This window comes from Cynara cardunculus (assembly GCF_001531365.2).
Source record: "Cynara cardunculus var. scolymus isolate 2C chromosome LG 4, CcrdV1, whole genome shotgun sequence".
In the NCBI taxonomy this organism is placed as follows: Eukaryota; Viridiplantae; Streptophyta; class Magnoliopsida; order Asterales; family Asteraceae; genus Cynara; species Cynara cardunculus.
In genome coordinates, this window is record NC_037531.1 from 16,350,876 (window position 1) to 16,371,866 (window position 20,991).

Below are 20,991 nucleotides of genomic sequence, written 5' to 3' on the forward strand. Positions count from 1 at the left end.
CACATTGAACCATGACGTGGCGTTAGACACGAGTCTTGAATTACAGCATGCCACGACGGCTGCCATGGGGAAATTGACCAAAATAGTCAATCTTCCCAATCAAGTTCACTTTTTAGCAATTTTAAGAACTAAATTCCCATTTTCGTCGCAGTTTTCAAAAATATCTTACTCATTTTAATAAAGCCTATTTTCATATTAAAAAAAAAGAAAAAATCTTTGTGGAAATGGGGATCCTTACTTAAATCTACGTAAAGATTTTTCCAATCTTAAAATTGAGTTTACGCAAATGCATAAACTTCGGTTAAAATGAGAATTTAATTGAAAAAGTGGCTAAAAAATGAATTTGATTGAAGAAATTAAGTATTTTGATTGGTTTTCAATTTAGTTATTTTCTGAGTATGATCAAACCAACGAACAAGGGAATGATGACGAGGATGAGGCTGAAGAGATTCAATCGTATGGGAGTACCGCTGACCAAACATATATGGCTAGTTTAAGAGAAGAAATTGCGAATACAATTAATGCAAAATGAATATTGATTCTAGTTGTTATGAGACTTTGTTCGTGTTTTCTATTGTGTGTTGAATCAATTGACGTATTTCAATTGAATTTTGGAATGTGATAAAAATATATGGTAGTTCACAATGGTTTAAATGATTGGACATTTCAGTTAAATTTAATTGAAATGAATTGATTCAGATTCCAGATTTCATAAGTTTGTCGGTTTACAAAAACAAACAGTCTTATTGATTCAGATTTCAGACGTAAAAACAAATAGTCTGACTGATCCAGATTTCAGATTTCAGTACCACCTCTTAAAATTCAGAAGTGAATTCAAACTTCAGACTTCAACACTTCTTAAAAAACAAACGAGACCATAGATTTCTTTGTACTATAAACCCCAAACGGATTTTAGTTATAGCTATTTTCATATAGTACAAGCCATATACATGTAATAAGTCAAAGCAACCGTTACAACATTTACATCTTCCTGCATCTTTCAACTTCAAATTCAAACCAAATTTAGGTGCCGTTTACGTAACACTTACCCAAGTAAGCGCTTGCTATGTCAAATTATCTTATAGAATGGATATGACAAGAACCAAGAATCTTACCCGATAAGAGCAAATGCAAGAACCTAGAGTCTTACCCGGTAAGTGAGGGTGACGTCTCTTACCATGGTTAGCGTTTACTAGGTGAATTGTTGCATAGAATACCCTTTGGGTGGACTAAAACCTAACCCGGTAAATAAATGATAGTGTTGAATTTTTGCCTGTAAACACTTACTTGAGTAAGCGCTTGGTAAACCGGCCCTTACACAATTTCATAAAACCACATCACAAATTATATACATATGATTTCGCTGCATATATATACATCACAAATGCCCCCACGCTAATTCCAGCCAGAAGGTAGTAAAAATAATCGATATGGCCTTGATTCAAGTTATCCGATATCCAACCATCTTCACCGTTTCCAGCCGTGGTTTCCTTGACAATCGAGATCAGAAAACCGCTCAGAAAGCTACCGATCCCCAGCACACTGAGGTAAAGCGCTAGCCCGATGCTCTTGAGATCGCTCGGCACTTGGTCGTAGAAGAATTCTTGCATACCCACAATCGCAAACACGTCACCGGCTCCAGCCAACAGATACTGAGGCAATAACCACCATATCTTCATCGGGATAACCGCACCTGGATCATCGACTAATCCGTACTCACGAGCCGTTCTGAGTCGTTTTGTCTCGATATACCCTGCAACGACCATTGAAAGGATCGATATGAAGATGCCAGTTCCGATTCTTTGAAGCATTGTTATGCCGGAGGGTCTTCTGGTAGCGGCTCGGGTTAGAGGAACCAGAATGGTGTCGTAAATGGGAATGAGGATGATCACAGAGATGCCGATGAACGATTGGAGTGTGGCGGCTGGAATCTCGAAACTTGACCCAATTGATCGGTCCATGGTGGCTCCTTGTTTGGTACCTAAGGTCGAACATTGAGCGAATACGATTGCATATCCTAAACAGCTAGCCCATATTGGAACTAGTCTAAGAACCGACTTGGCTTCTTCAACCTCATCGAGGCTACAAACCGTTCCATCTTCTTGCGATCCATCAGGGGAAACCAAAGCTTTGTTGAGAAATCTACCATGAACCCAATATCAAAAACACAATAAGCTGTGTGGATTTCAGAAAATGGAGATCTATTTACTATTACCTGAATTGCTGAGAATCTTGATGAGGCAAGGTTCCACACTCTTGCTCTACCGCGGATATTGCTGAATGTGTAGTTCGCCAGTTGCGAGCTGCTTTAACAAACACCTGACCGATTCTGATAAAAGCACTTTTCTCCTCGGTTCTCTCTCCAAACCGATAAGTCATGGTTCCAATCAAGAATATGATCAGGGCAAAACCCATGATGATGCAAGGGATCCCAAAGCCTAGAGCCCAACTAAGGTTATCTTGAATGTAGCTAAGAACAAAGATCCCGACTGTAGGACCGACACACAGTCCAAAGTACCACCAGTTGAAGAATGAGCTTTTGGCTTTGCTTTCTTCTGGATTGTCTGAATCAAACTGGTCAGCCCCAAAAGCCTGAACGCATGGCTTGTGCCCGCCTTGGGCTAATGCAACAAGGTATAGCGAAATGAAAAACATAATAGCTTGGGGCTGAGCAGAACATGATGAGGCACCAACGGCAGTTTCACAGTCAGAATGAAGCAAAGTTGAAAGAGCCAGCAACCCAAGTGCCTTTTGATCGTTGTTCCAATCCAAGATAGATAGAATTAGAATGAAGCATAAACACTGTAACAAACATACCATCATACTAATCCACCTAAAATCACACAGAATAAAGAGGTGAAAATGGCTAACCAGTATATAGAGCAGAGAAGCAATTATAATCGTTAGGTATCGACCGAGAAAAGCATCAGCAACGAAAGCACCAACGAGGGGAAGAAGCGACGCCGTTCCAGACCACACATTGACATTCTCGGCCGCCGTAGCCGTCGATTGCCCCAGTGGTCCGGTCAAGTATGTGATCAAATTTGAACTGATTCCATGGTATGCAAATCTCTCCGCAACTTCCACGCCTGCATAAACCATCAAAATGCTCAAAACTTGTTACTAATCTGAGGATGTTTTTGAGAGGCTTAATGTTACCGATTATGAAATATGCAGATCGCCAGCAGCCGGATTTGGATCTGAGAACCGGACGACCTCTGTAGTCAACGGCCCCATGGAGGAAGTTGTTGAAGAGCGGAGACTGAACTCCGGTGGCGTTGTCATCCATGTCAACGTGAGAGCAGTTCAGACTTTCTTTTCGATGGTGGATGATTTAAATTTTATAGATTTCATAAACGTCATTGCCATTTGACGTGCAACAAGTCACCAATCACCAATAAGTGTTCAGTCCGATTTAGAAACCTCCCACCCCAAATCACCTTCCTAAAATAGAAGGTTGGACTAACACATGAATAACGTTAAATAGTTAATTAAACCAAGGGTGGTGCCTGATTGGTTTGAACTTGACTTCAAAGGTCAAAAGTATCAAGAAGTCTCGGGTTCAAATCCAAGGTAGAATAAAAATCCCCTTGTGGTCACGGAGGTCCAAATGCGATGACTTCGGGCTATCTACAAAACAGGTGGTCGTTCTGAGATTAGTCGACTCGCATAACAGGTTGAATATCAAAATTAATTAAAAAACGTTAAATAATTAAAAAATCATAAAAACCGAATAAAAAAAATACATAAATATGGATATCAAATTAATGAGAAGTATATTTGTATACGACGTACATGCACACGTGCACACACACTAGTAATGTGTCTTTGCAATGCACCGGGTGAGCAAGGTGCAAATTTTTTATCGTAAATGAAAAGTGAACAGTCCTCGTAGCTCAGTTGACAAAGGGGTTGAGTGACTTTACTCAAATACACAACAAGTTTAAGTTCGAATTTTACAAAAGACGTTTGAATCCCTCCGCTAAGCTTAGTCCCTAAATCAACTCTGAAATACTTCCTCACATGCAGTTCCTAGGGGTGAGTTCCGTATGGGCCAGGCGAAAATATAATATTTTTATAAGTCAAGAAAAAAAAATTAAAATAACCGTTCATTGAATACAAAATCGAAAACTTATGTCTGTATTGTTGCTTTATTCTATGATTCCTCTCTCTCGATTTCGTACTTTATGGTTTTAAATTGTCAATTGCCGCATATATATATATATATATATATATATATATATATATGGCTCAATAGTTATCTTATATTTGAACGTGTTTATTGTTTTTTAGAGTTTAAATATGAATTTTTAAAAAGTTATCCATACACAATAATAAGTTGTAAAATTCATTCAAAAGTCTTAAGGACACATGGTAAATGCTTTTATAATACTAGAAGAGTATTCGTGCAATGTATCGAGACATATCTTAATTAAATGTTTTGTTTTATTCTTTGTATATATCGATATAATACGGTTTTATGTGGTTAAAATAAAGCAATAATGTTTCTATTTTTGAATAAAATATAAATTCTAATTATCATAAAATTTTAAAAAGAGTATATGGATATTAGTATCAAATTAACTACTTAAAAGTTCTTGTTTTGTGTAATTTAATTAATTTAATTTAGGTTTAATAATATAATTTTTTATAAAGATAATAATTAAGTATGCTGTTAAAACTCAATGATTATTCTAGTTTTATTTTAGATATTTTATATTTAAAATGAGATGTTTGTCATGTATTTGATTATGTTTATCTGTAGTTAGTTATACGAATTCAAACATGAAGCTTTAATAAGTTGTATTTATGCACAATTTACTTGTAATATTGAATTTTAAGTAGTTAGCATCAATAAATAGTACTTTGTGCATAAAAAACAGTTTTTAAAAGTTTTTGTCAAATACTTTATAATATAATATAGATTAATTGTACATCAACGCAATATAATTGGATGTAAACCCCAAGAGCTCTAATCAAAATTCTCTTGATTTATTCCCTCACGAGGAATTGCCAAATTATTTGACTCTTCAACCATTTTAATATAAATGATTAGTCAATCAAATAATATATAGTAAATGGGTCGGTTTGAATATAAATGAATAGTCAATCAAATAATATATAGTAAATGGGTCGGTTTGAATATAAATGAATTGTTAGTTGTAGAATATTATTCTCGTCAGACTCAAACCTAACAAAAATAAATTATTTATTTTAAAAGACTAGAAAGATACTCGCGCAATGCAGCGAGATACATCTTGATTTTTATATTTCATTTTATTCTTTATCTCAATGTTATAGTATGATCTTATGTGGTTTTGAAAAAGCGATGATGTTTTTATTTTTGAATAAAATGTAAATTTAAAGATATCATAAAAATTTGTCAAAAATATATCAATATTAGTATCAAATTAAGTATTTAAAATTCATATTTTTTGTGTAATTTTTTAATTCAATTTTTTATTATAATTTGATTTATGTCGAAGTAATTTATATTTGGTTTAATAATATAATTTTCTTATAAAGATAATAATTAATTGTTTTGTTAGAACTTGATAATTATCCTAATTTATTTAGATTTTTTTTATATTTTTAAAATGAGATGTTTATCATCTATTTGATTATGTTTATCTGCAGTTAGTTATACGAATTTAAACATGAAACTTTAATAAGTTGTACTTATTCATAATTTACTTGTAATCTTGAATTTTAAGTAATATGCATCAATATGCAGCACTTCATGTATAAAAAATGTTTTTTAAGAGTTTTTGTCAAATGCTTTATAATATAATATAGATAAGATAGGGAAACTGTTGGAGCATTAAGAGAATAAAAAGTTGATTTTCTCTATTTTAAAAAAGTGCTCTAACATCTGTTATTTTAATTTTTAAGACTTTGAGAAATCATCAACATCATCTCATGAAATTAGTGCTTTTGGAACTCACTTAAATCTAGGATTATTTCTGCTCTTTTTTGCTATTGTCTGAATGCTTATTGGTTTGCCAAGAACACAAGGCAAGCAAATTTGGCATTCAGATGTATTATGTATTTGAGGGGTTTCATGATGCTTAGCCGTTTACAAAATATTTACCCGGTAAATACTTACCGGTAAAATTCAACACTATTAATTACTTATTGAGTAAGATTTTAGTTCATCAAACAGGAATCATATGCAACAATTTACCCTATAAACACTTACCATGGTAAGAGTTGTCGCTCTCACTTACCATGTAAGACTCTTAGTCCTTGTCTCGCTCTTACTTGATAAGATTCTTGGTCCTTACAACTTACTGGTCTTAGGGGAATCAGCCACCCAAGTGGCTTCTGGCATTATGTTTGAATATTATTATACCAAACGCTTATTCGGGTAAGTGCTTATCAAGTCATGTTACCTCACTGGATGAATATGTTAATGACCAAGAATCTTATCAGGTAAGATTAAAAATAATGACCAAGAGTCTTACCCGATAAGTGAAGACGATGACTCTTATCACGGTAAGCACTTACCAGGGTAAATTGTTGCATACGATGCTGTTTTGATGGACTAAATCCTTATCCGGTAAGTAAATAATAGTGTTAAATTTTACCGGTAAGCACTTACCGGGTAGGTGTTTGATAAACGGCCCCTAAATCACACTCGGCAGAAAACAGTTGAAACACAAATAATTTATCAATCAAGAAAGTGCTTAATATAAAGATCCATAGCTGAAGTGCCCAGAGAGCAATACAGAACAAATCCACAGAAGATGCATACAGATCTTATTTTCATAACAGATACCTGAATGTCAAGAAAGGAGGCAACATCAAGAATAGGAAATGCATTATTGTCATCAAAACCATGGTAAAATGAGTTACACCAAGAGCAATTGCAAAGTTTCGTTGTTCTGCTGTGAAGTTTTAAGTGTAAAAATATGGTCTTACGGGTCTCATGAAAACAGTCTAGTCTCACGTGAACCCAACCCTATATATATATATATATATATATATATATATCAATTTTAATTGAAGATCAACAGTAATGAAATGCAGATGATTAATTCCTATTTCAATGCAATTCATGGAGTAGGGGTGACATTAAAAGTGATCAATCCATATCTCTTTTTACGTTTATCACATTTACTCTTATTCTCATACGATCCTCCATCTATCTATATCTATATAGATAACGGCCAAATCAAATGTGATTTACGTTAAAATCACATGTGATCCACGCAACTTTGACATCAACCTAAGGTCACGGGCCAAATCACCCCCACACCCTTGAGTTGACCATGTTCCGTAAGGCTATATTTGTTATATGAGACATGACAAAACAAAACTTAAAGTCTCATGTTTGGCTTGTCATGGACAAAATAAAAACTCACTGTCCCATTTTTTGACGCTAGGGCCTAGGGGTGAGCAAAACTCGGCCAACCTGAATGCCCGACCCAACTTGACACGAAAAGCACAAAATACCCGACCCTGAAACCCGATACCTAAAATCCGTTATTTTTCGCGGGTAAGTAGGATAGAGTTGGGTATCTGGTTTCGGTCCCCGACCCGTCCGACTCTTACTTCGTCTTTCCCTTTATAAGTCATCAAATTTGGTCATTAGAAATCATAATTTTTCTCTCACGATCCGACTTCAAATTTCAGAACCCGCTTTTTCGACCAACACTTTTCTCCTCTCCATCAACGGCTTCAAATTTCAGAACCCACTTTTCAATTTCTTTCTCTCTCTAGCTCACTGTTGATTACCAATGATCTAATGGAGTACGAGAGGATACACAAGTTTCAGGTAACTTGCTTTATGCTGTTATTCTTGCTAATTTAACGTTGCAAATGTATGTATAATTAGTGTTTGCAGTCGACAAAATCACTTATTTTCTCTCTTCATTGTACGAATTATACACGCCACCAACAGATTGATTGATTGATTGATTAAGATATCTTCATTTAATTGTCTTTATTTTGGTGAGAATTTGTATTTTTTTTACTTTATTTTGGTGAGAATTGTCTTCATTGATTTGGTTGATTGATTGATTAAGATATCTTCATTTAATTGTCTTTATTTTGGTGAGAATTTGTATTTTTTTTACTTTATTTTGGTGAGAATTGTCTTCATTGATTTGGTTGATTGATTGATTAAGATATCTTCACCGTGCCTCTGTCAGTTCATAAGGATCTTCCAAACCAAATAAATCATAGTTTTTCCTTTATAAAAACTGGGGTTTTCAACTAGCATCAATTATATCAAATTTTTCATTCAAATTTGATACTATCATATATGTATGTATATAAAAATCGTGTAAACATTTGATAACTTAAATATTTATTTGGATTGTGTCATTTATAACTATTATACGATATATAAAATTATCAAGTGATTTTTAGGGGCAACTTGTCTAGTCTAGCCCTGGTTTTACCAAACACCAGACAGACAACTTGTCATGTTCCGTGCATCATATCTACATACCAAAAGCCACCTTCTCATTAGACAACTTGTCATGTTTCGTGCATCAATATTTAACTTAAAAGTACAAGTAAAAATCAACCATATTCATTAGATCATACGTCATCCACAATTCCAAATCGATAATTGGTAAATTAAAAATAAGATGCTTGAATTGAAAGAATCCTAAATTGGTAACTGCTACGAAGGTCAAGAGTTAACCGTCAAGACTTTGAGCTATCCAAACAGATAATTCATGACATGATTCATATTAAATTATAATCTTAAGTAAACTATAAGTATAATCAATGATAACTAATAATATTAAAACTTAAAAGACCTTGGTGATGTTTATTTTCTAAGAGGTGCTGAATTCTGAAATCTTATTTCACTTCTGGTTTAATAAGAAGTGGTGCTTAAATCTAAAATCTAAATCAACCAGACATTTTGTTTTTATAAACTGACAAACACCTGAATATGGATAAGGGTTACCACCTTTTTCCACTTTTTCCCTTTCATGCTATGCCACAGAAAGAAAACCCCCAATTCCAGTCCTACTATCAATGTTTCCCGATGCCCACCACCGTTGCCGCACGTGTCTAATGGTGAATCGGGGAAAAGCAGGAGGTGCTATGGTGAGAACCTTTAGTTGTACCGAAAAAGAGGACGCGATACTCATGCTACGGAAAATGGGTTCTAATAGAATGACGATGATAAGGCGGTGATGGTGGATGACGACCGCCACAAACGTCGACAACAACAATATTAAGAGTATTAAGCGAATACGAGGTATTAAGAGTTTAAGTTACCACTTTTTTATCCATACGATTTTGAAAGAAAAGAGGCGCCGGATGATGATGATAAATAAATACAGTTATATAAAAATACATACACATTATAACATTCATGCATTTATCAGTTTATAAAAATAAACAGTCTTAATAATTCAGTGTTTAGATTTCAACACCAGCTCTTGTTAACTAAAAATGAAATAACTCATATTAAAAACGAACACCGCCTTCCATACAAAAATCGTCCAATTGATTTGGACCACCAAAAAAACTGCTCAACCATGAACCAAAACGTGCAATTCTACACTTTTCGTACCGAAACGGACAGCTAAACCGATTAAACCGTAAAAAACAATCCACCGTATGGTAGTTTTACGGTCAATCGTTTTTTTTTTAATTACCTTTTAAAATATAAAAAAATATTATCAATAAACAAGATATAAAATGCTTTTATTAATATATATAAAAAAATATATTATTTAAAATAGAAAATGAGGATAATGATGGTCGCTGTTCTGCTTCCCCTTTTTGCTCTGCACATACTTCCAGATTGGAAGGCGGTTCGGGGCTGCAACGTACTATACCACCGCAAATCAAACAATTACACCAGATAATATTGACAATGATGCAACCAACCGGCGGTGGTGGTGGCGGTGGCGGTGGTGGTGGCGGTGGTGGTGGTGGTCTTGCCAGATTTCAGTCGGCTCCGGCTACTTGGTTAGAACAACTGCTAGAATCAGATGAAGATGTCATCATAGACCCCCCTAAACCGCCCTTGCTTCCGCATCATTCCATTGCAACCGCCAGTTCCGCCATCACCACCACCACCACTTTCGTTGATCCGAGTATGGCCGGAAGCGGGTTTCTTCGCCAAAACAGCTCTCCTGCGGAGTTCCTTTCTCAGATCAATAATTCCGATGGCTATTTCTCGAGTTACGGTATTCCGGCGAAGGCTAATTACGATGATTACCTTTCATCCAGAGACGTCAGTTTAGAAGACTCGCAAATCAAATTCACTACACAAATGGTGAGTTTATCAATTTGCAATCGGATTCCTACGATTAGAAAAACCGAATTGCATTATGCTTTCATGTATAATTATGAAGATTCATTTTAAAATCTCTTCGATTGAAATATTCTCATCTAGAGTGGAGATCAAAGTGCTTTGTTGGATGTTGAGATGGATAGGATTCTGGGGGATACTGTGCCGTGTAGGGTACGAGCAAAACGAGGGTTTGCTACTCATCCTCGCAGTATTGCCGAAAGGGTACTTTTCTCTGCTACTTTCATGGTGTTTCGTGTTGATTAATGGGAATTTTTATAAGATTTCTGGTTTTGGATCAGGTGAGGAGGACTCGGATTAGCGACAGAATTAGAAAGCTTCAAGATCTTGTGCCTAATATGGATAAGGTACATCTTTCATAGTGCTTTTCTTTGGTTTTCAATGTTGGAATAGTTTATGTCAAGTGTCAAGATCATGTCTCCATTCTATTTCTACCTATCCACTCATTTTCTACCCATCAAATCTTACTTTTTATATTTTCTGTTTATGATTTGACCTGATTTTGATATAAATAGATTTTTTATTTTTGATTTATGATTTGATCTGATTTTAATATAAATAAATTTAGGTACGACAACCTTTTAGGATACGATAGGATTGCATACCACTTTTGAGTGGGATTCATCGAGTTTATTTGGTTTGTCCGGATTTGGTTGGTATAGGGTTTGAAGAGACATGTCAAAATTGTACCTTCTGTAAGACCCTTTCTTAAAATATAATGCCACTTGGAGGATAGGGGTCGAGTTAGGGTGTTTGAGCTCGTTGGATTAAATAATAAGAAGATGCCCATAATTTTGACAACCATAAGCTAGCTTATTTTCCGAGTGCACAGGAAAACTTCGTCTGTTTAGTCGTAAGCCAACTTTCTGTAACACATTTGAAAAGTAGCGTTTCAATAAGCTCTAGGCCTTTCCCATTTTTCAATTATGTTGCTTATATGTTTTCAACTTTTCATGTAGTTTTTCAAAATATGTTCTTTTAACTCATTTTACATTGTCATGTAGCTTAATTATACTCCTTTTATGTTATCAACTAGTTTTTACCAGACATAACTAGCCCATGAACTAGTTTTTACGGGACATAACTAGCTTACCAACTAGATTATTTCATACATGAAAAGCTTATCGACAAGTTTATCAATCACGAGTTAGCTTATTATCTAGATTGCCAAACATAACGTATGTGTTTGTATCAACACTTTGTACGGTTGTACGGTATATTCAGATTCATAAGTAGGAAAGATTGTGTACGTATACGTGTGTGTATATATGACTAAAAGGAATGCTATTCAAGATCAAAATCTATATTTTTGTTACAAGTTTCCCGGCCTGAGTTTTCTACTTCTGATGCATATGAGTTGTTTCATGTTTGCGATGAATTTGGTCATTCTAGCTCGGGAAAACGACTTATGTTTGTTCCGTTAGCTTATAATTACTGAAAAAAAAGATTGAACCCCTAATGTATAATGGTTTTACGTGGCAGCAAACTAACACGGCCGACATGTTAGAAGAGGCGGTTGAGTATGTCAAGTTCCTGCAAAAACAGATCCAGGTATCTCTTCTCTGTCCACTTCTATTTTCACTCATTTTATTACCAAAAAATGGCAGGATCTTACCATTTATACGACCACTGGGTACAAACCCAACGTCTTACTGGTTAAGCGACCCCAATGTACTAAGTTTTAGAGAGAATATTGGTTGCTTTATACTCTTACAATATGCTTGATAACCTACAAAACGGCAGGATATTACCTATTCTATTACCACGGGATAGCAAATCCAGTGTCTTACCTGTTTGAGCTACCCCAACATACTAAGTTATAAAGAGAATCTTGGTTGCTTTATGGTATGCGTTATAACCTACAAATGGCAGGATCTTACCGATTTTTTTGCCAACCTGATGTCTTACCAGTTAAGCTACCCCAACATGATAAGGATTCGTTTGTTAGCGGCTTAATGGGACTCGCAGCTTATTCAGCTAACTATACATGATTGTTTGATAGTGGTTTAATGATATAGAAAGTGGTTTATTCAGCAAGCTTTTAGAAGGGGGATTTATGCACAAAGCCAAGTTCTTACCAAATCTGCCCCACCCAATTAAAAACATGCTCTTTTCATCTACGAAAAACATTCTCAAACAAAAACTCTCAATTTATACGAACATATTAATCCATATATACAAACAACTTTATCCATACAAAGGCTTAATGAAAAGCCAACCAAACAGCCCTTAAGTTGTAAAGAGAATCTTGGTCACTTTATACTCCTACGATATGCTTTATAACCTATAAACGGCAGGATCTTTACCAGTCGAGCTACCCTCAGCGAAATAAGTTCTAGAGAGAAACTTGGTTGCTTTATACTCTTAGGAGATGCATGGTTTATAACCTAAAAATGGCAGGATCTTACGGACCATCGAAACAGATGCACGTGCTTGGTTAAGGAACAAGGGAAAGGCTAGGCGACAATGCTGCCGAATCGTACCATGTTTTAAGTTTTGATATGGTTTCGGATGGAGTAATCAATCACGGGTCTCCGATCTCCAAGATCTTCAAACAACACTGCGTCTTCCAACATCTATCGGAGATCAAGTTCTTTTGATGTGGAGGAGCGGTAGTCTGCTTGCTGCTGGTACGATTGTAGCTTAAGTTTTCAGCTTTAGTTTCTTTTAGAATGCACTAGTAACGTGTAGTTATAAATCTATATACAAACCAATCCCTTTTATACCCACCGGTTACCTAATGAATGGAAATTCAAAACTGGTGATGAGAGTGTAAAATCATATTGTAGTGGCAAACAATATAAAGTGTACACTTTATGTAACGACATATATATATACATGGACTATAGTATAGTTGTGGTTAACTTTATCATCTGTTCTTTTTCTATTGATCACACTCCACGGGTGTACTGCCTTTTGGGGTAGAGGTTAGGTTTGCGTAGGTAAAATACATTGGGTTCGTTTGGTTTGCTGACCGTTTTTCGAGAGTTAAAACAACTGGTGAAAATATATGAAACGGTTTTGAATCTTTACCTAAAAGAATAGTTCTGTATGCGGAGGAAATTCAATGATTTGTTTTGAACTGCCACACTGACGTGGTATTCCGATGTAGTTCCATAAAGAAACCAACCGAGATGCGAGATCTTACACGATGAGACTCGTTGAAGAGTTAAAAACCCGATGAGAACGGTAAAAATACATAGAACCTTCTTGATTATTTCTTCCCAAGAGGGGTAAAGTTTCTAAATGTACCAAGGAGATGATGTATTCCAACGTATTCCATTAAGAAACCAAATGGGATGCGGAATCTTACATAATCACTCAACAAAATACTAATCGACAACTATAACAAAGCACACCGACTGCTATATCTTGCAGTGCAAAACAAAAAGAAACGAAGTTGATGACCAGAGACCATGAACCCACGTTTAGTCATCTACGTGTTCCAAGCTTAGACCCACCAACGATTGGTGGGTATTAGCAACCTAGTCTGGTGGGTGCAGATCAGCTAGTCATATCTAGCATGAAGCAGCTGGCCTATGTAGGCCATATGCCATGTCAGCACCACTAATGTCGACACGTTCAGTGTCGACGAGTATATATTCAACTTCTTTAGCATCTCTTCTTTCTCTCTTACCCTTTTTCTATCTTTCTCCTTTATCTTATTTCTCTCCACCATCAACTGCAACAAAAACCCATGTTAGCATCGTTAATTATAACAATACTGGATTAGAAGGATATTAAAACGGTGCGTGGACTCTGGTCCAGAATATTGTGAGACAGTTCTGTCCATATCTCGTGTAGGCATTAAAGCATTAAGAGGGCATTTTCCTAGTATGAGAGGATCGGAAAGGACACACCTCTCAAGTTAATAGGACCACATAACCTTATGTGCCATGTAAAAGTGTTGCAGTAAATTTATAGGACGTTTTTTTACTTCTTAACGAGTTTTTTAAATACATTTTTGACAAATATATAAAGCGTCGTATAAATACGTTTTGAATAGAATAACCCGGTTGAAGAGTATTGATCATGGTAGTGCATTGTCTAATGAGAACGACGCATCTCTTAACAATAAAAGATCCTTTTTGCAGCAAAAAGTGTTATAAATATACAAGCGATCTTATACAAAGATTTGTTTAAAGTGTCATATAAAAAGAACTAATATCACACGTTTATTTTGAAAGTACCCTAAAATACTTGTTATTAGAACACCCAAAACAAGTCCTATAAACTTATTGTAGCCCTTTTACACGAGAGGCATGGCAAGAACCTAAAATCTTATCTGGTAAATGTGGGAGAAAGACTTGCTTGATAAACGCTAAAAACTCTTACCAATAATGCATTTTGACAGCCAAGAATGTTAATGGAGCCATTTAACGAACATTTACCAGATAAGCATTTATCACCAAGATCAATAATGCATTTTGACAGCCAAGAATGTTAATGGAGCCATTTAACGAACATTTACCAGATAAGCATTTATCACCAAGATCAATAATGCATTTTGACAGCCAAGAATGTTAATGGAGCCATTTAACGAACATTTACCAGATAAGCATTTATCACCAAGATCGCCACCTTCACTTACCTTATCTGGTAACATCCTCGAAATCAAAACAAATTATTGGTAAACATTTTCTTACCGGGTAGAAATCTTCTCCCCAATTAGCAAGCATGCATCTTACCAAGTAATATTCTATGTCCTTTCAATGCTCACCCAGTAGCATTTATCTGGTGTAACTGTTTGGTAAACGACCCTTGTGACTCCTACTGATAAAACGCTTACACGGTAAACATTTGTTAAACGAAACCTAATAAAACCCCTTTTTATGCATCAAAAGACCAAGAAACTTGAAGGATTTCTTTACCTTAGTTGCTCTAGGCTCCAAGAAGATGAGGTTGATCAAGATCATAAAAAGTGCTGATAGAAGATTGAATCCCTGAAACATCTCCATCTTATTCCAAACAGCAATCCCTTTCCTTCCTTGGCTAACCAGATACCCAATCAGACCTCCACCAACACAATAAGCCATTGCCCTAAAATACACCCTATACATCTTGTTCACCACCATCCCGAACTCTCGTTTCGGCAAACACTTCCCCAAAACGCAGCTCGAAACGAACGTAAACCACACCCCCATCCCATATGCCGTCGAAAACCCCAACAAATGACACCAACTGATCACTGCTTTGATCTTCTCCAATGGAAACATCAAGAAAAAGAGGTTTTTCGACCCCCGTAGAAGCTCGTTTAGACTCGTTTCTTTCAATTCTTCGGTCCCTTGTTCGATTTTTTGGCTAACGTTTCGTTCTATATCTTCTCCGATTCGTTTTGGTGAATCGATGACATCCCAGTCTTCCAATTTGACGACGGAGTCTTTGAGTGCACCGCCGATTCGGGATCCCAGTGCTTCGCCTACGGCTTCTTTTGCATGTCCGGCGACTTCTTTGGATTTTTCTCCGACCGACGTAACTCCGTGGGATAGTGTTTCTGATAATTCATTGCCCGCGACGTTCTTGACCGTTTCTCCGACCGATTTAACTCCGTCGGATAGCTTTTCGGATAGTTTTCCGGTGGGATCGCCGACTTTCTCCACTGCTTCATCCATGGCTTCTTTAGCATGTTCTTTCAGTTCGTTGGCTTTACCCGAAACCACGGTTTTCAACTTCTTGAATACGGTCGCGAGCTTATCTATGCACTTGCTGAAAAGCTCTTTCAGACCCGTAGTGAACCCACCATCTTCCACCACCGGCCGCCTCCCACGATCACCACCACCAACGGCGGCACCGGAATCGTCGTGCTGTGAAATCAACACTTTGGTGTTCCCTTGACGACGTTCTCGGAATTCAATAACCACCACTCTATGAGGTTCTTTTACAGCCACTTGGTGACGATGGTGATGACGTGGAGAAGACGACCACATCGCTCCGGCAACCACCACCGAGGACGTCAGTAGCAGAAAAAGAAACCCAATTTTCATCGTCTTAATCATCATCTTAATCATTAATCAATCAAATATCTCACTCTCGATCTCACACCCGTGGTCTTGAATTACGGTTTTTGATTCAGACACCAGAAAACCAGACAGATCGATCGTCGGTCGGTTGTCATGGCTTTTAAAGATACGGATAAAGATCGCACGTAGGTTCTTGACGGTTGAGTAACTGGACACGTGTTCTTCTGCATGCATGATACGTGTAATCACCATGTCTGAGTTTTAAAAACCCTAATTAACCGGAAGCAGCGTATGCATATATGGATCCATATTGGTCGACTGGAATCCAGAAATTCATGGTTTTGTTGGATATTTTTTTTCGATCTGGTGCTGATTCTGATAAGTTTTGCCTTGAAAAACGTGTTGGTAAAAATATTTGAGATCTTTATTGGGTCCATTGCTTTAGCAGCTTGCGGACTACTTCCATGGCCGCGCTGCCGCCCACGGCCCACCAACGTCGTGCCCCACGATTTCCGGTTGAAGAGATTTGATAACTTTTTTGAGTCATTTTGATCAGATACAATGAACTTGCGGATCAGATACAGTGAACTTGCGGATCAGATACAGGGTTCTCACTATAACTTTTTCGTCAAAAGATTGAAGGTCAACACTAACAAGGTATACCGAAATGCACCGGATCAATTCACTTTTAAAGCGTCATTCATGGATGAGCATGAAACTAAAAGTTACCGATGGTTCGAATCTCTTTTTATGCTTCTCATCATAACTTTCCTTCTCATAATCCTTCGCATATATATACACACACACACGGACAGTACGGCCAACTAGAAAAGCGAGTTTGTACTACCATTTTAAAGTAATGGACGGGTCTGGACTGACTTGTTAAAATTAACAGGCGGCATGGGTGCTGTAAAAAATTAATTTTACAGGCATACTTGGCTTGTTAAAAAATTTATAATTAAAATTGAAAATTCTATATGCTTATCAATTTCCACTTAGTGATAATTATGACTCATGATAATAAAGCCTTTAAAGGTCTAAAAACACAACTACCTCACTTGGTCAAATTTCCCATTATGTCATTTGGTCATATCCTTTGTTAATATTCCATATTTTGAATTATTTTACATATCTAGATATCCAACCCGCAATGCGAGCCGACTAATCCCAGTGCGAGCCGACTAATTTGCAGATAGCCCGGAGTCACCGTATTTGAACCTTCGTGGCCACAAGGGGATTTTTATTCCTCATTGGATTTGAACTTGTGACCTCCTGATACTTTTGACATTTGGAGCCAAGCTCAAACCAATCAGACATCACTCTTATGGTTTAGTTTTGTTTTCTTAAAGGGGCTCGAGTGTTTTCAAACTTGAAAAAAGGGGCTTGAGTTTGCTGCATCAGGCTCGTTGAACAAGAAAATAGGTTAGACCCGATGCAAACTCACACATGATCAACTCTATTCTTTTTACGAAGAAAAGGGAGAATAAGGAAAGGAAATGAGAGTGAAAGAGAAAATCTAGTGTTCTCGAGTTCTTTTAGAAGGGAAAAAAAAGGAAAATGAAAATGATTTTCCTTCCAAAACTCTCCTTTCCAAGTACATATGGTGAAATGGCCCCCCTGGATCGGGACTGACGGTGGACCTGGCCTGGTTCGGGACTGATTGGAATTAGGACCAGCCTGACGGTCCTTAACTGGTTACGAATTTTCACGCCCGACCTGGCCCGGTACCAGTAATATGTAGGCTCGATTTTTAGAAAAAATTAAGTTTTATAAATTATATTTCAAGTTTTTCAATATTCTACAACATTTTCAAGTTTTTTAATCCAAAAACTTCCAAATTTTTTTAAGTTTTTTATGACGTTTTTCAAGTTTTTGTAAGTGTTCCAGTACTAAATATAAAAAATGGTAACTATAAAAATATTTATCACATTTTCGTATAAACAGATTTAAAAAATATTTTTAAAGTGTATTTCAATGACCCAATTAAGGATTTTAAAGTGTATTTTAATAAGTTATTGTTCAAAAAGAAAAATCTTTAATTTTTTATGTTCAAAATTGAGTTTTAGAAAAGAAAAAAAATGGACCCGTTTAGGTTCCGCTTTTGGGCTCGGCTTGGGACCAGGACAGGTTCTCATCACCGGTTATGAATAACCTTAACTAGCCCTTGGGTGTTTGGTCGGGACCGGTTACGGGAATAATATCTTGGAACGAGACCGGGATCGATTTGGGCCCATTGGCTTAACATATTGTAACATGTTGTAGATCTGAAAAGAACGACTAATTTAAAATTTTCGTTAATACAATAAATAAAGGGTAAATCTTTTTTTTATTTATTAATCAATACTTGAATTACCTCGAATATCAAATCTAAAATCATCATCAATAAAAAGGTAGACAAAGCCTTACACATAAACTAAAATAAGGTCAGGTGTTACTATAACCCACGAACAGTTGCTATCTCCAAAGGCGGAAGACATCGACAATCAGCTAAAATCTTATCGTGAAACTATCTAGCACTCATCTCATCACGGTATCGCTAGTACCATCCCGTGACGACAAAGGAAAAAAGGTTACGATAAATGCCTAGTGGGTTCAAGCAGTTTTCATCATAATTATAAGACGGTAAAACTGAAAGACTGCTGATTAAAATTATAATTTTACAATTGAAATATATTTATCGTAAAAACAATATCTTTCCGAAAATCCACCATTTTTCTTGATGAAAACCCATAAATCAAGATATTCAATTACATAGCCGAAATCCAACACTCACACGATTGGGACCGTTGGTTATGGTTTTCATTCAAAACCAAGGCCCGATCGGCCAGCCCGGGACCGATTTGGGACCAGTTATAGGCCTGGCTCGAGATCGGCCTGATTTTTTTTCAAGAAAATGTATTTTTATACGTATTTTTAGCTTTTTAAGTGTATTTGATTGAAAATCAAATTACAAATTTACAATAAAACATACTTTTTAAGTGTTTAATTGAAAACCATTTATAAAATTATAATAAAACTTAATTTTTAAGTGTATTGAAAACCAATTATAAAACTACAATAAAACATATTTTTTAAGTGAATTTGATTGACATAATTAGATATTTTAAAGTTTATTAGAATAATATTAAAGTATTTTTAAAAATTTATAAAAAAAAGTTTAAAAAATATAAAAAAGATTTTTTTTAATATATAACCGGTTTGGGCCCGACCTAGGACCGGTTATCGACTTACTGTAACCGGTTACAAGTAACCTTAACTAGGCTTTAATATTTTTCGATGGGACCGGGACCAGTCCAGATTGTTACTGTTTAGGCCCGGGACCGATTTGGGTCCAACCCGACCCAGCTCAAGACCGGTTTTTGACCATCTCTAAAGTAAACATAATAAGCATTTTACTTTTCCATTTTAAATTTTTTTTTTTTTTACTTTTTTAATAAACAGACTATTAATTTTTTTATTTTGAATGATTAAAATTTATAATTTTTTCACTAAATAAATAAACTATCTAATTTTTAGACATTAGTTGCCTACAAAGAACCATTTCCTCAGTTTTTATTTATTTTTATTTTAAAATAAGTGTTTATTTTTTTAAAATAAATAATAAAATTCTTAATTTTATCCTTAATTAATATATAAATATTTAAAAGTTGTAAAGAGAGAGAAATTAAATAAGGATGAATATGTCATTTGATTAACAAAATAATAATAATAATTATATATGCATAAAACTTTGTGCAATTTCAGTTGCGAACACTTATTTTGGGATAAATGAAGTATTAACTAAAAAACTATTTATAACCGCTTTTAAATGGTTTAAAGTAAAAAAAAAAAACATAAATCAATTTCACTGCTTCCAATACGTTTACCAAACACTTACCCGGGTAAGTGTTTACCAAGTCATGTTACCTCACCGGATGAAYRTGGTAAGGACCAAAAATCTTACCCGGTAAGAGCGAGACAATGACCATGAATCTTACCCGGTAAGTGAGGGCGACGACTCTCACCACAGTAAGTATTTACCGGGTAAAGTGTTGCATAGGATGTCATTTTGGTGGACTAAATTCTCATCTGCTACGTAAATAATAGTGTAAAATTTTACCGATAAACACTTACCGGGTAGGTGTTTAATAACCGGGACCTTAGAAAACATATTACTACTTTTAAAGATGGGTATTCATTTTGAAACAAAACCAAAAAAAAAATACACCTTTATGTAGGTCTTTTATCAAACATTACCCCGTAAGTGCTTACCAGCAGTAATCATTACCATCCTTATTTACCTGATCAAGTAACATTCTCAACCATCAAAATAGATTGTTAGTATTTTGGTAAGTGTCTTTTACCTGGTTATTGTTTACCGGGTAAGAGTCCTCTTCCTCCCTTACTGTAAGATTTTCTATCATTATCATGTTCGCCTAGTAAGATAAATGGAACTCATAAACACCTACTTGGTAAGAGTTTAATAAACAGTCCCTTTATTTTGAGACGAAAGGAGAACTCTTCAAACCTACCAAACCGTCTCCCACAATCCAACTATCACCACCGCTGTATTTCATGTTATGTATCCTTCAATGGTTCCACATACGGGTTCGCTTGTATCTGAAGAAGCGGAGCCATAAAATTTATCTAGGGGTGTCTAGAAACAAATGTAAGAAAATTAACGATTTTAAGGTTAAAAAACCCTTTTAAGTGTGTGTGTGTGTGTGTGTGTGTGTATATATATATATATATATATATATATATATA

General features: G+C 35.7%; 3 protein-coding genes across 8 annotated transcripts; 1 reads left to right on the plus strand and 2 right to left on the minus strand.

Annotated features, from left to right (window-relative positions):
* Positions 1-1,307: 1,307 nt before the first annotated feature.
* Positions 1,308-6,331, minus strand: LOC112510933 (protein NRT1/ PTR FAMILY 5.10-like). The gene is made up of 5 exons (XM_025116285.1): positions 6,292-6,331; positions 3,160-3,315; positions 2,872-3,089; positions 2,216-2,748; positions 1,308-2,142 (listed from the first exon to the last, which is right to left on the minus strand). The coding sequence occupies exons 1-5, from the start codon at positions 6,329-6,331 to the stop codon at positions 1,338-1,340; spliced, it is 1,752 nt and encodes a 583-aa protein (XP_024972053.1). The 3' UTR covers positions 1,308-1,337.
* Positions 6,332-9,832: 3,501 nt separating this feature from the next.
* Positions 9,833-13,043, plus strand: LOC112511072 (transcription factor bHLH80). Of its 2 annotated transcripts, none has more exons than XM_025116475.1 (5): positions 9,833-10,249; positions 10,370-10,489; positions 10,567-10,632; positions 11,768-11,836; positions 12,686-13,043. In XM_025116475.1, exons 1-5 carry the CDS (start codon positions 9,845-9,847, stop codon positions 12,743-12,745), a joined length of 720 nt encoding a protein of 239 aa, XP_024972243.1. In that variant the 5' UTR covers positions 9,833-9,844; the 3' UTR covers positions 12,746-13,043. The 2 variants fall into 2 exon arrangements, with proteins under 2 accessions (XP_024972243.1, XP_024972244.1); XM_025116476.1 differs by having other exon boundaries at positions 12,709-13,043.
* A 481-nt stretch (positions 13,044-13,524) lies between these two features.
* On the minus strand, positions 13,525-16,630 carry LOC112511071. 5 transcript variants are annotated; one of them, XM_025116470.1, is made up of 3 exons: positions 16,008-16,627; positions 15,157-15,953; positions 13,525-13,967 (listed from the first exon to the last, which is right to left on the minus strand). In XM_025116470.1, the coding sequence occupies exons 1-3, from the start codon at positions 16,291-16,293 to the stop codon at positions 13,794-13,796; spliced, it is 1,257 nt and encodes a 418-aa protein (XP_024972238.1). In that variant the 5' UTR covers positions 16,294-16,627; the 3' UTR covers positions 13,525-13,793. The 5 variants fall into 5 exon arrangements, with proteins under 5 accessions (XP_024972238.1, XP_024972237.1, XP_024972239.1 ...); XM_025116469.1 differs by having other exon boundaries at positions 15,157-16,629; XM_025116471.1 differs by lacking the exon at positions 13,525-13,967 and adding an exon at positions 14,925-15,055 and having other exon boundaries at positions 15,157-16,630.
* Between the last annotated feature and the right edge of the window lie 4,361 nt (positions 16,631-20,991).

What these genes read in the sequence shown, in the direction of transcription:
- LOC112511071 (XM_025116469.1), bottom strand. Translation starts at nt 16,293, where the DNA reads ATGATTAAGATGATGATTAAGACGATGAAAATTGGGTTTCTTTTTCTG. An exon ending in TGGAGCCTAGAGCAACTAAG is followed by an intron (nt 13,968 to 15,156) that starts GTAAAGAAATCC and finishes TTTTTGTTGCAG; the next exon opens with TTGATGGTGGAGAGAAATAA.
- LOC112511072 (XM_025116475.1), top strand. Translation starts at nt 9,845, where the DNA reads ATGATGCAACCAACCGGCGGTGGTGGTGGCGGTGGCGGTGGTGGTGGC. An exon ending in CTCGCAGTATTGCCGAAAGG is followed by an intron (nt 10,490 to 10,566) that starts GTACTTTTCTCT and finishes GTTTTGGATCAG; the next exon opens with GTGAGGAGGACTCGGATTAG. An exon ending in TCCTGCAAAAACAGATCCAG is followed by an intron (nt 11,837 to 12,685) that starts GTATCTCTTCTC and finishes TAAAAATGGCAG; the next exon opens with GATCTTACGGACCATCGAAA.
- LOC112510933 (XM_025116285.1), bottom strand. Translation starts at nt 6,331, where the DNA reads ATGCCAGAAGCCACTTGGGTGGCTGATTCCCCTAAGACCA. An exon ending in GGCTGATTCCCCTAAGACCA is followed by an intron (nt 3,316 to 6,291) that starts GTAAGTTGTAAG and finishes ACCATCGAAAAG; the next exon opens with AAAGTCTGAACTGCTCTCAC. An exon ending in ATCTGCATATTTCATAATCG is followed by an intron (nt 3,090 to 3,159) that starts GTAACATTAAGC and finishes TGGTTTATGCAG; the next exon opens with GCGTGGAAGTTGCGGAGAGA.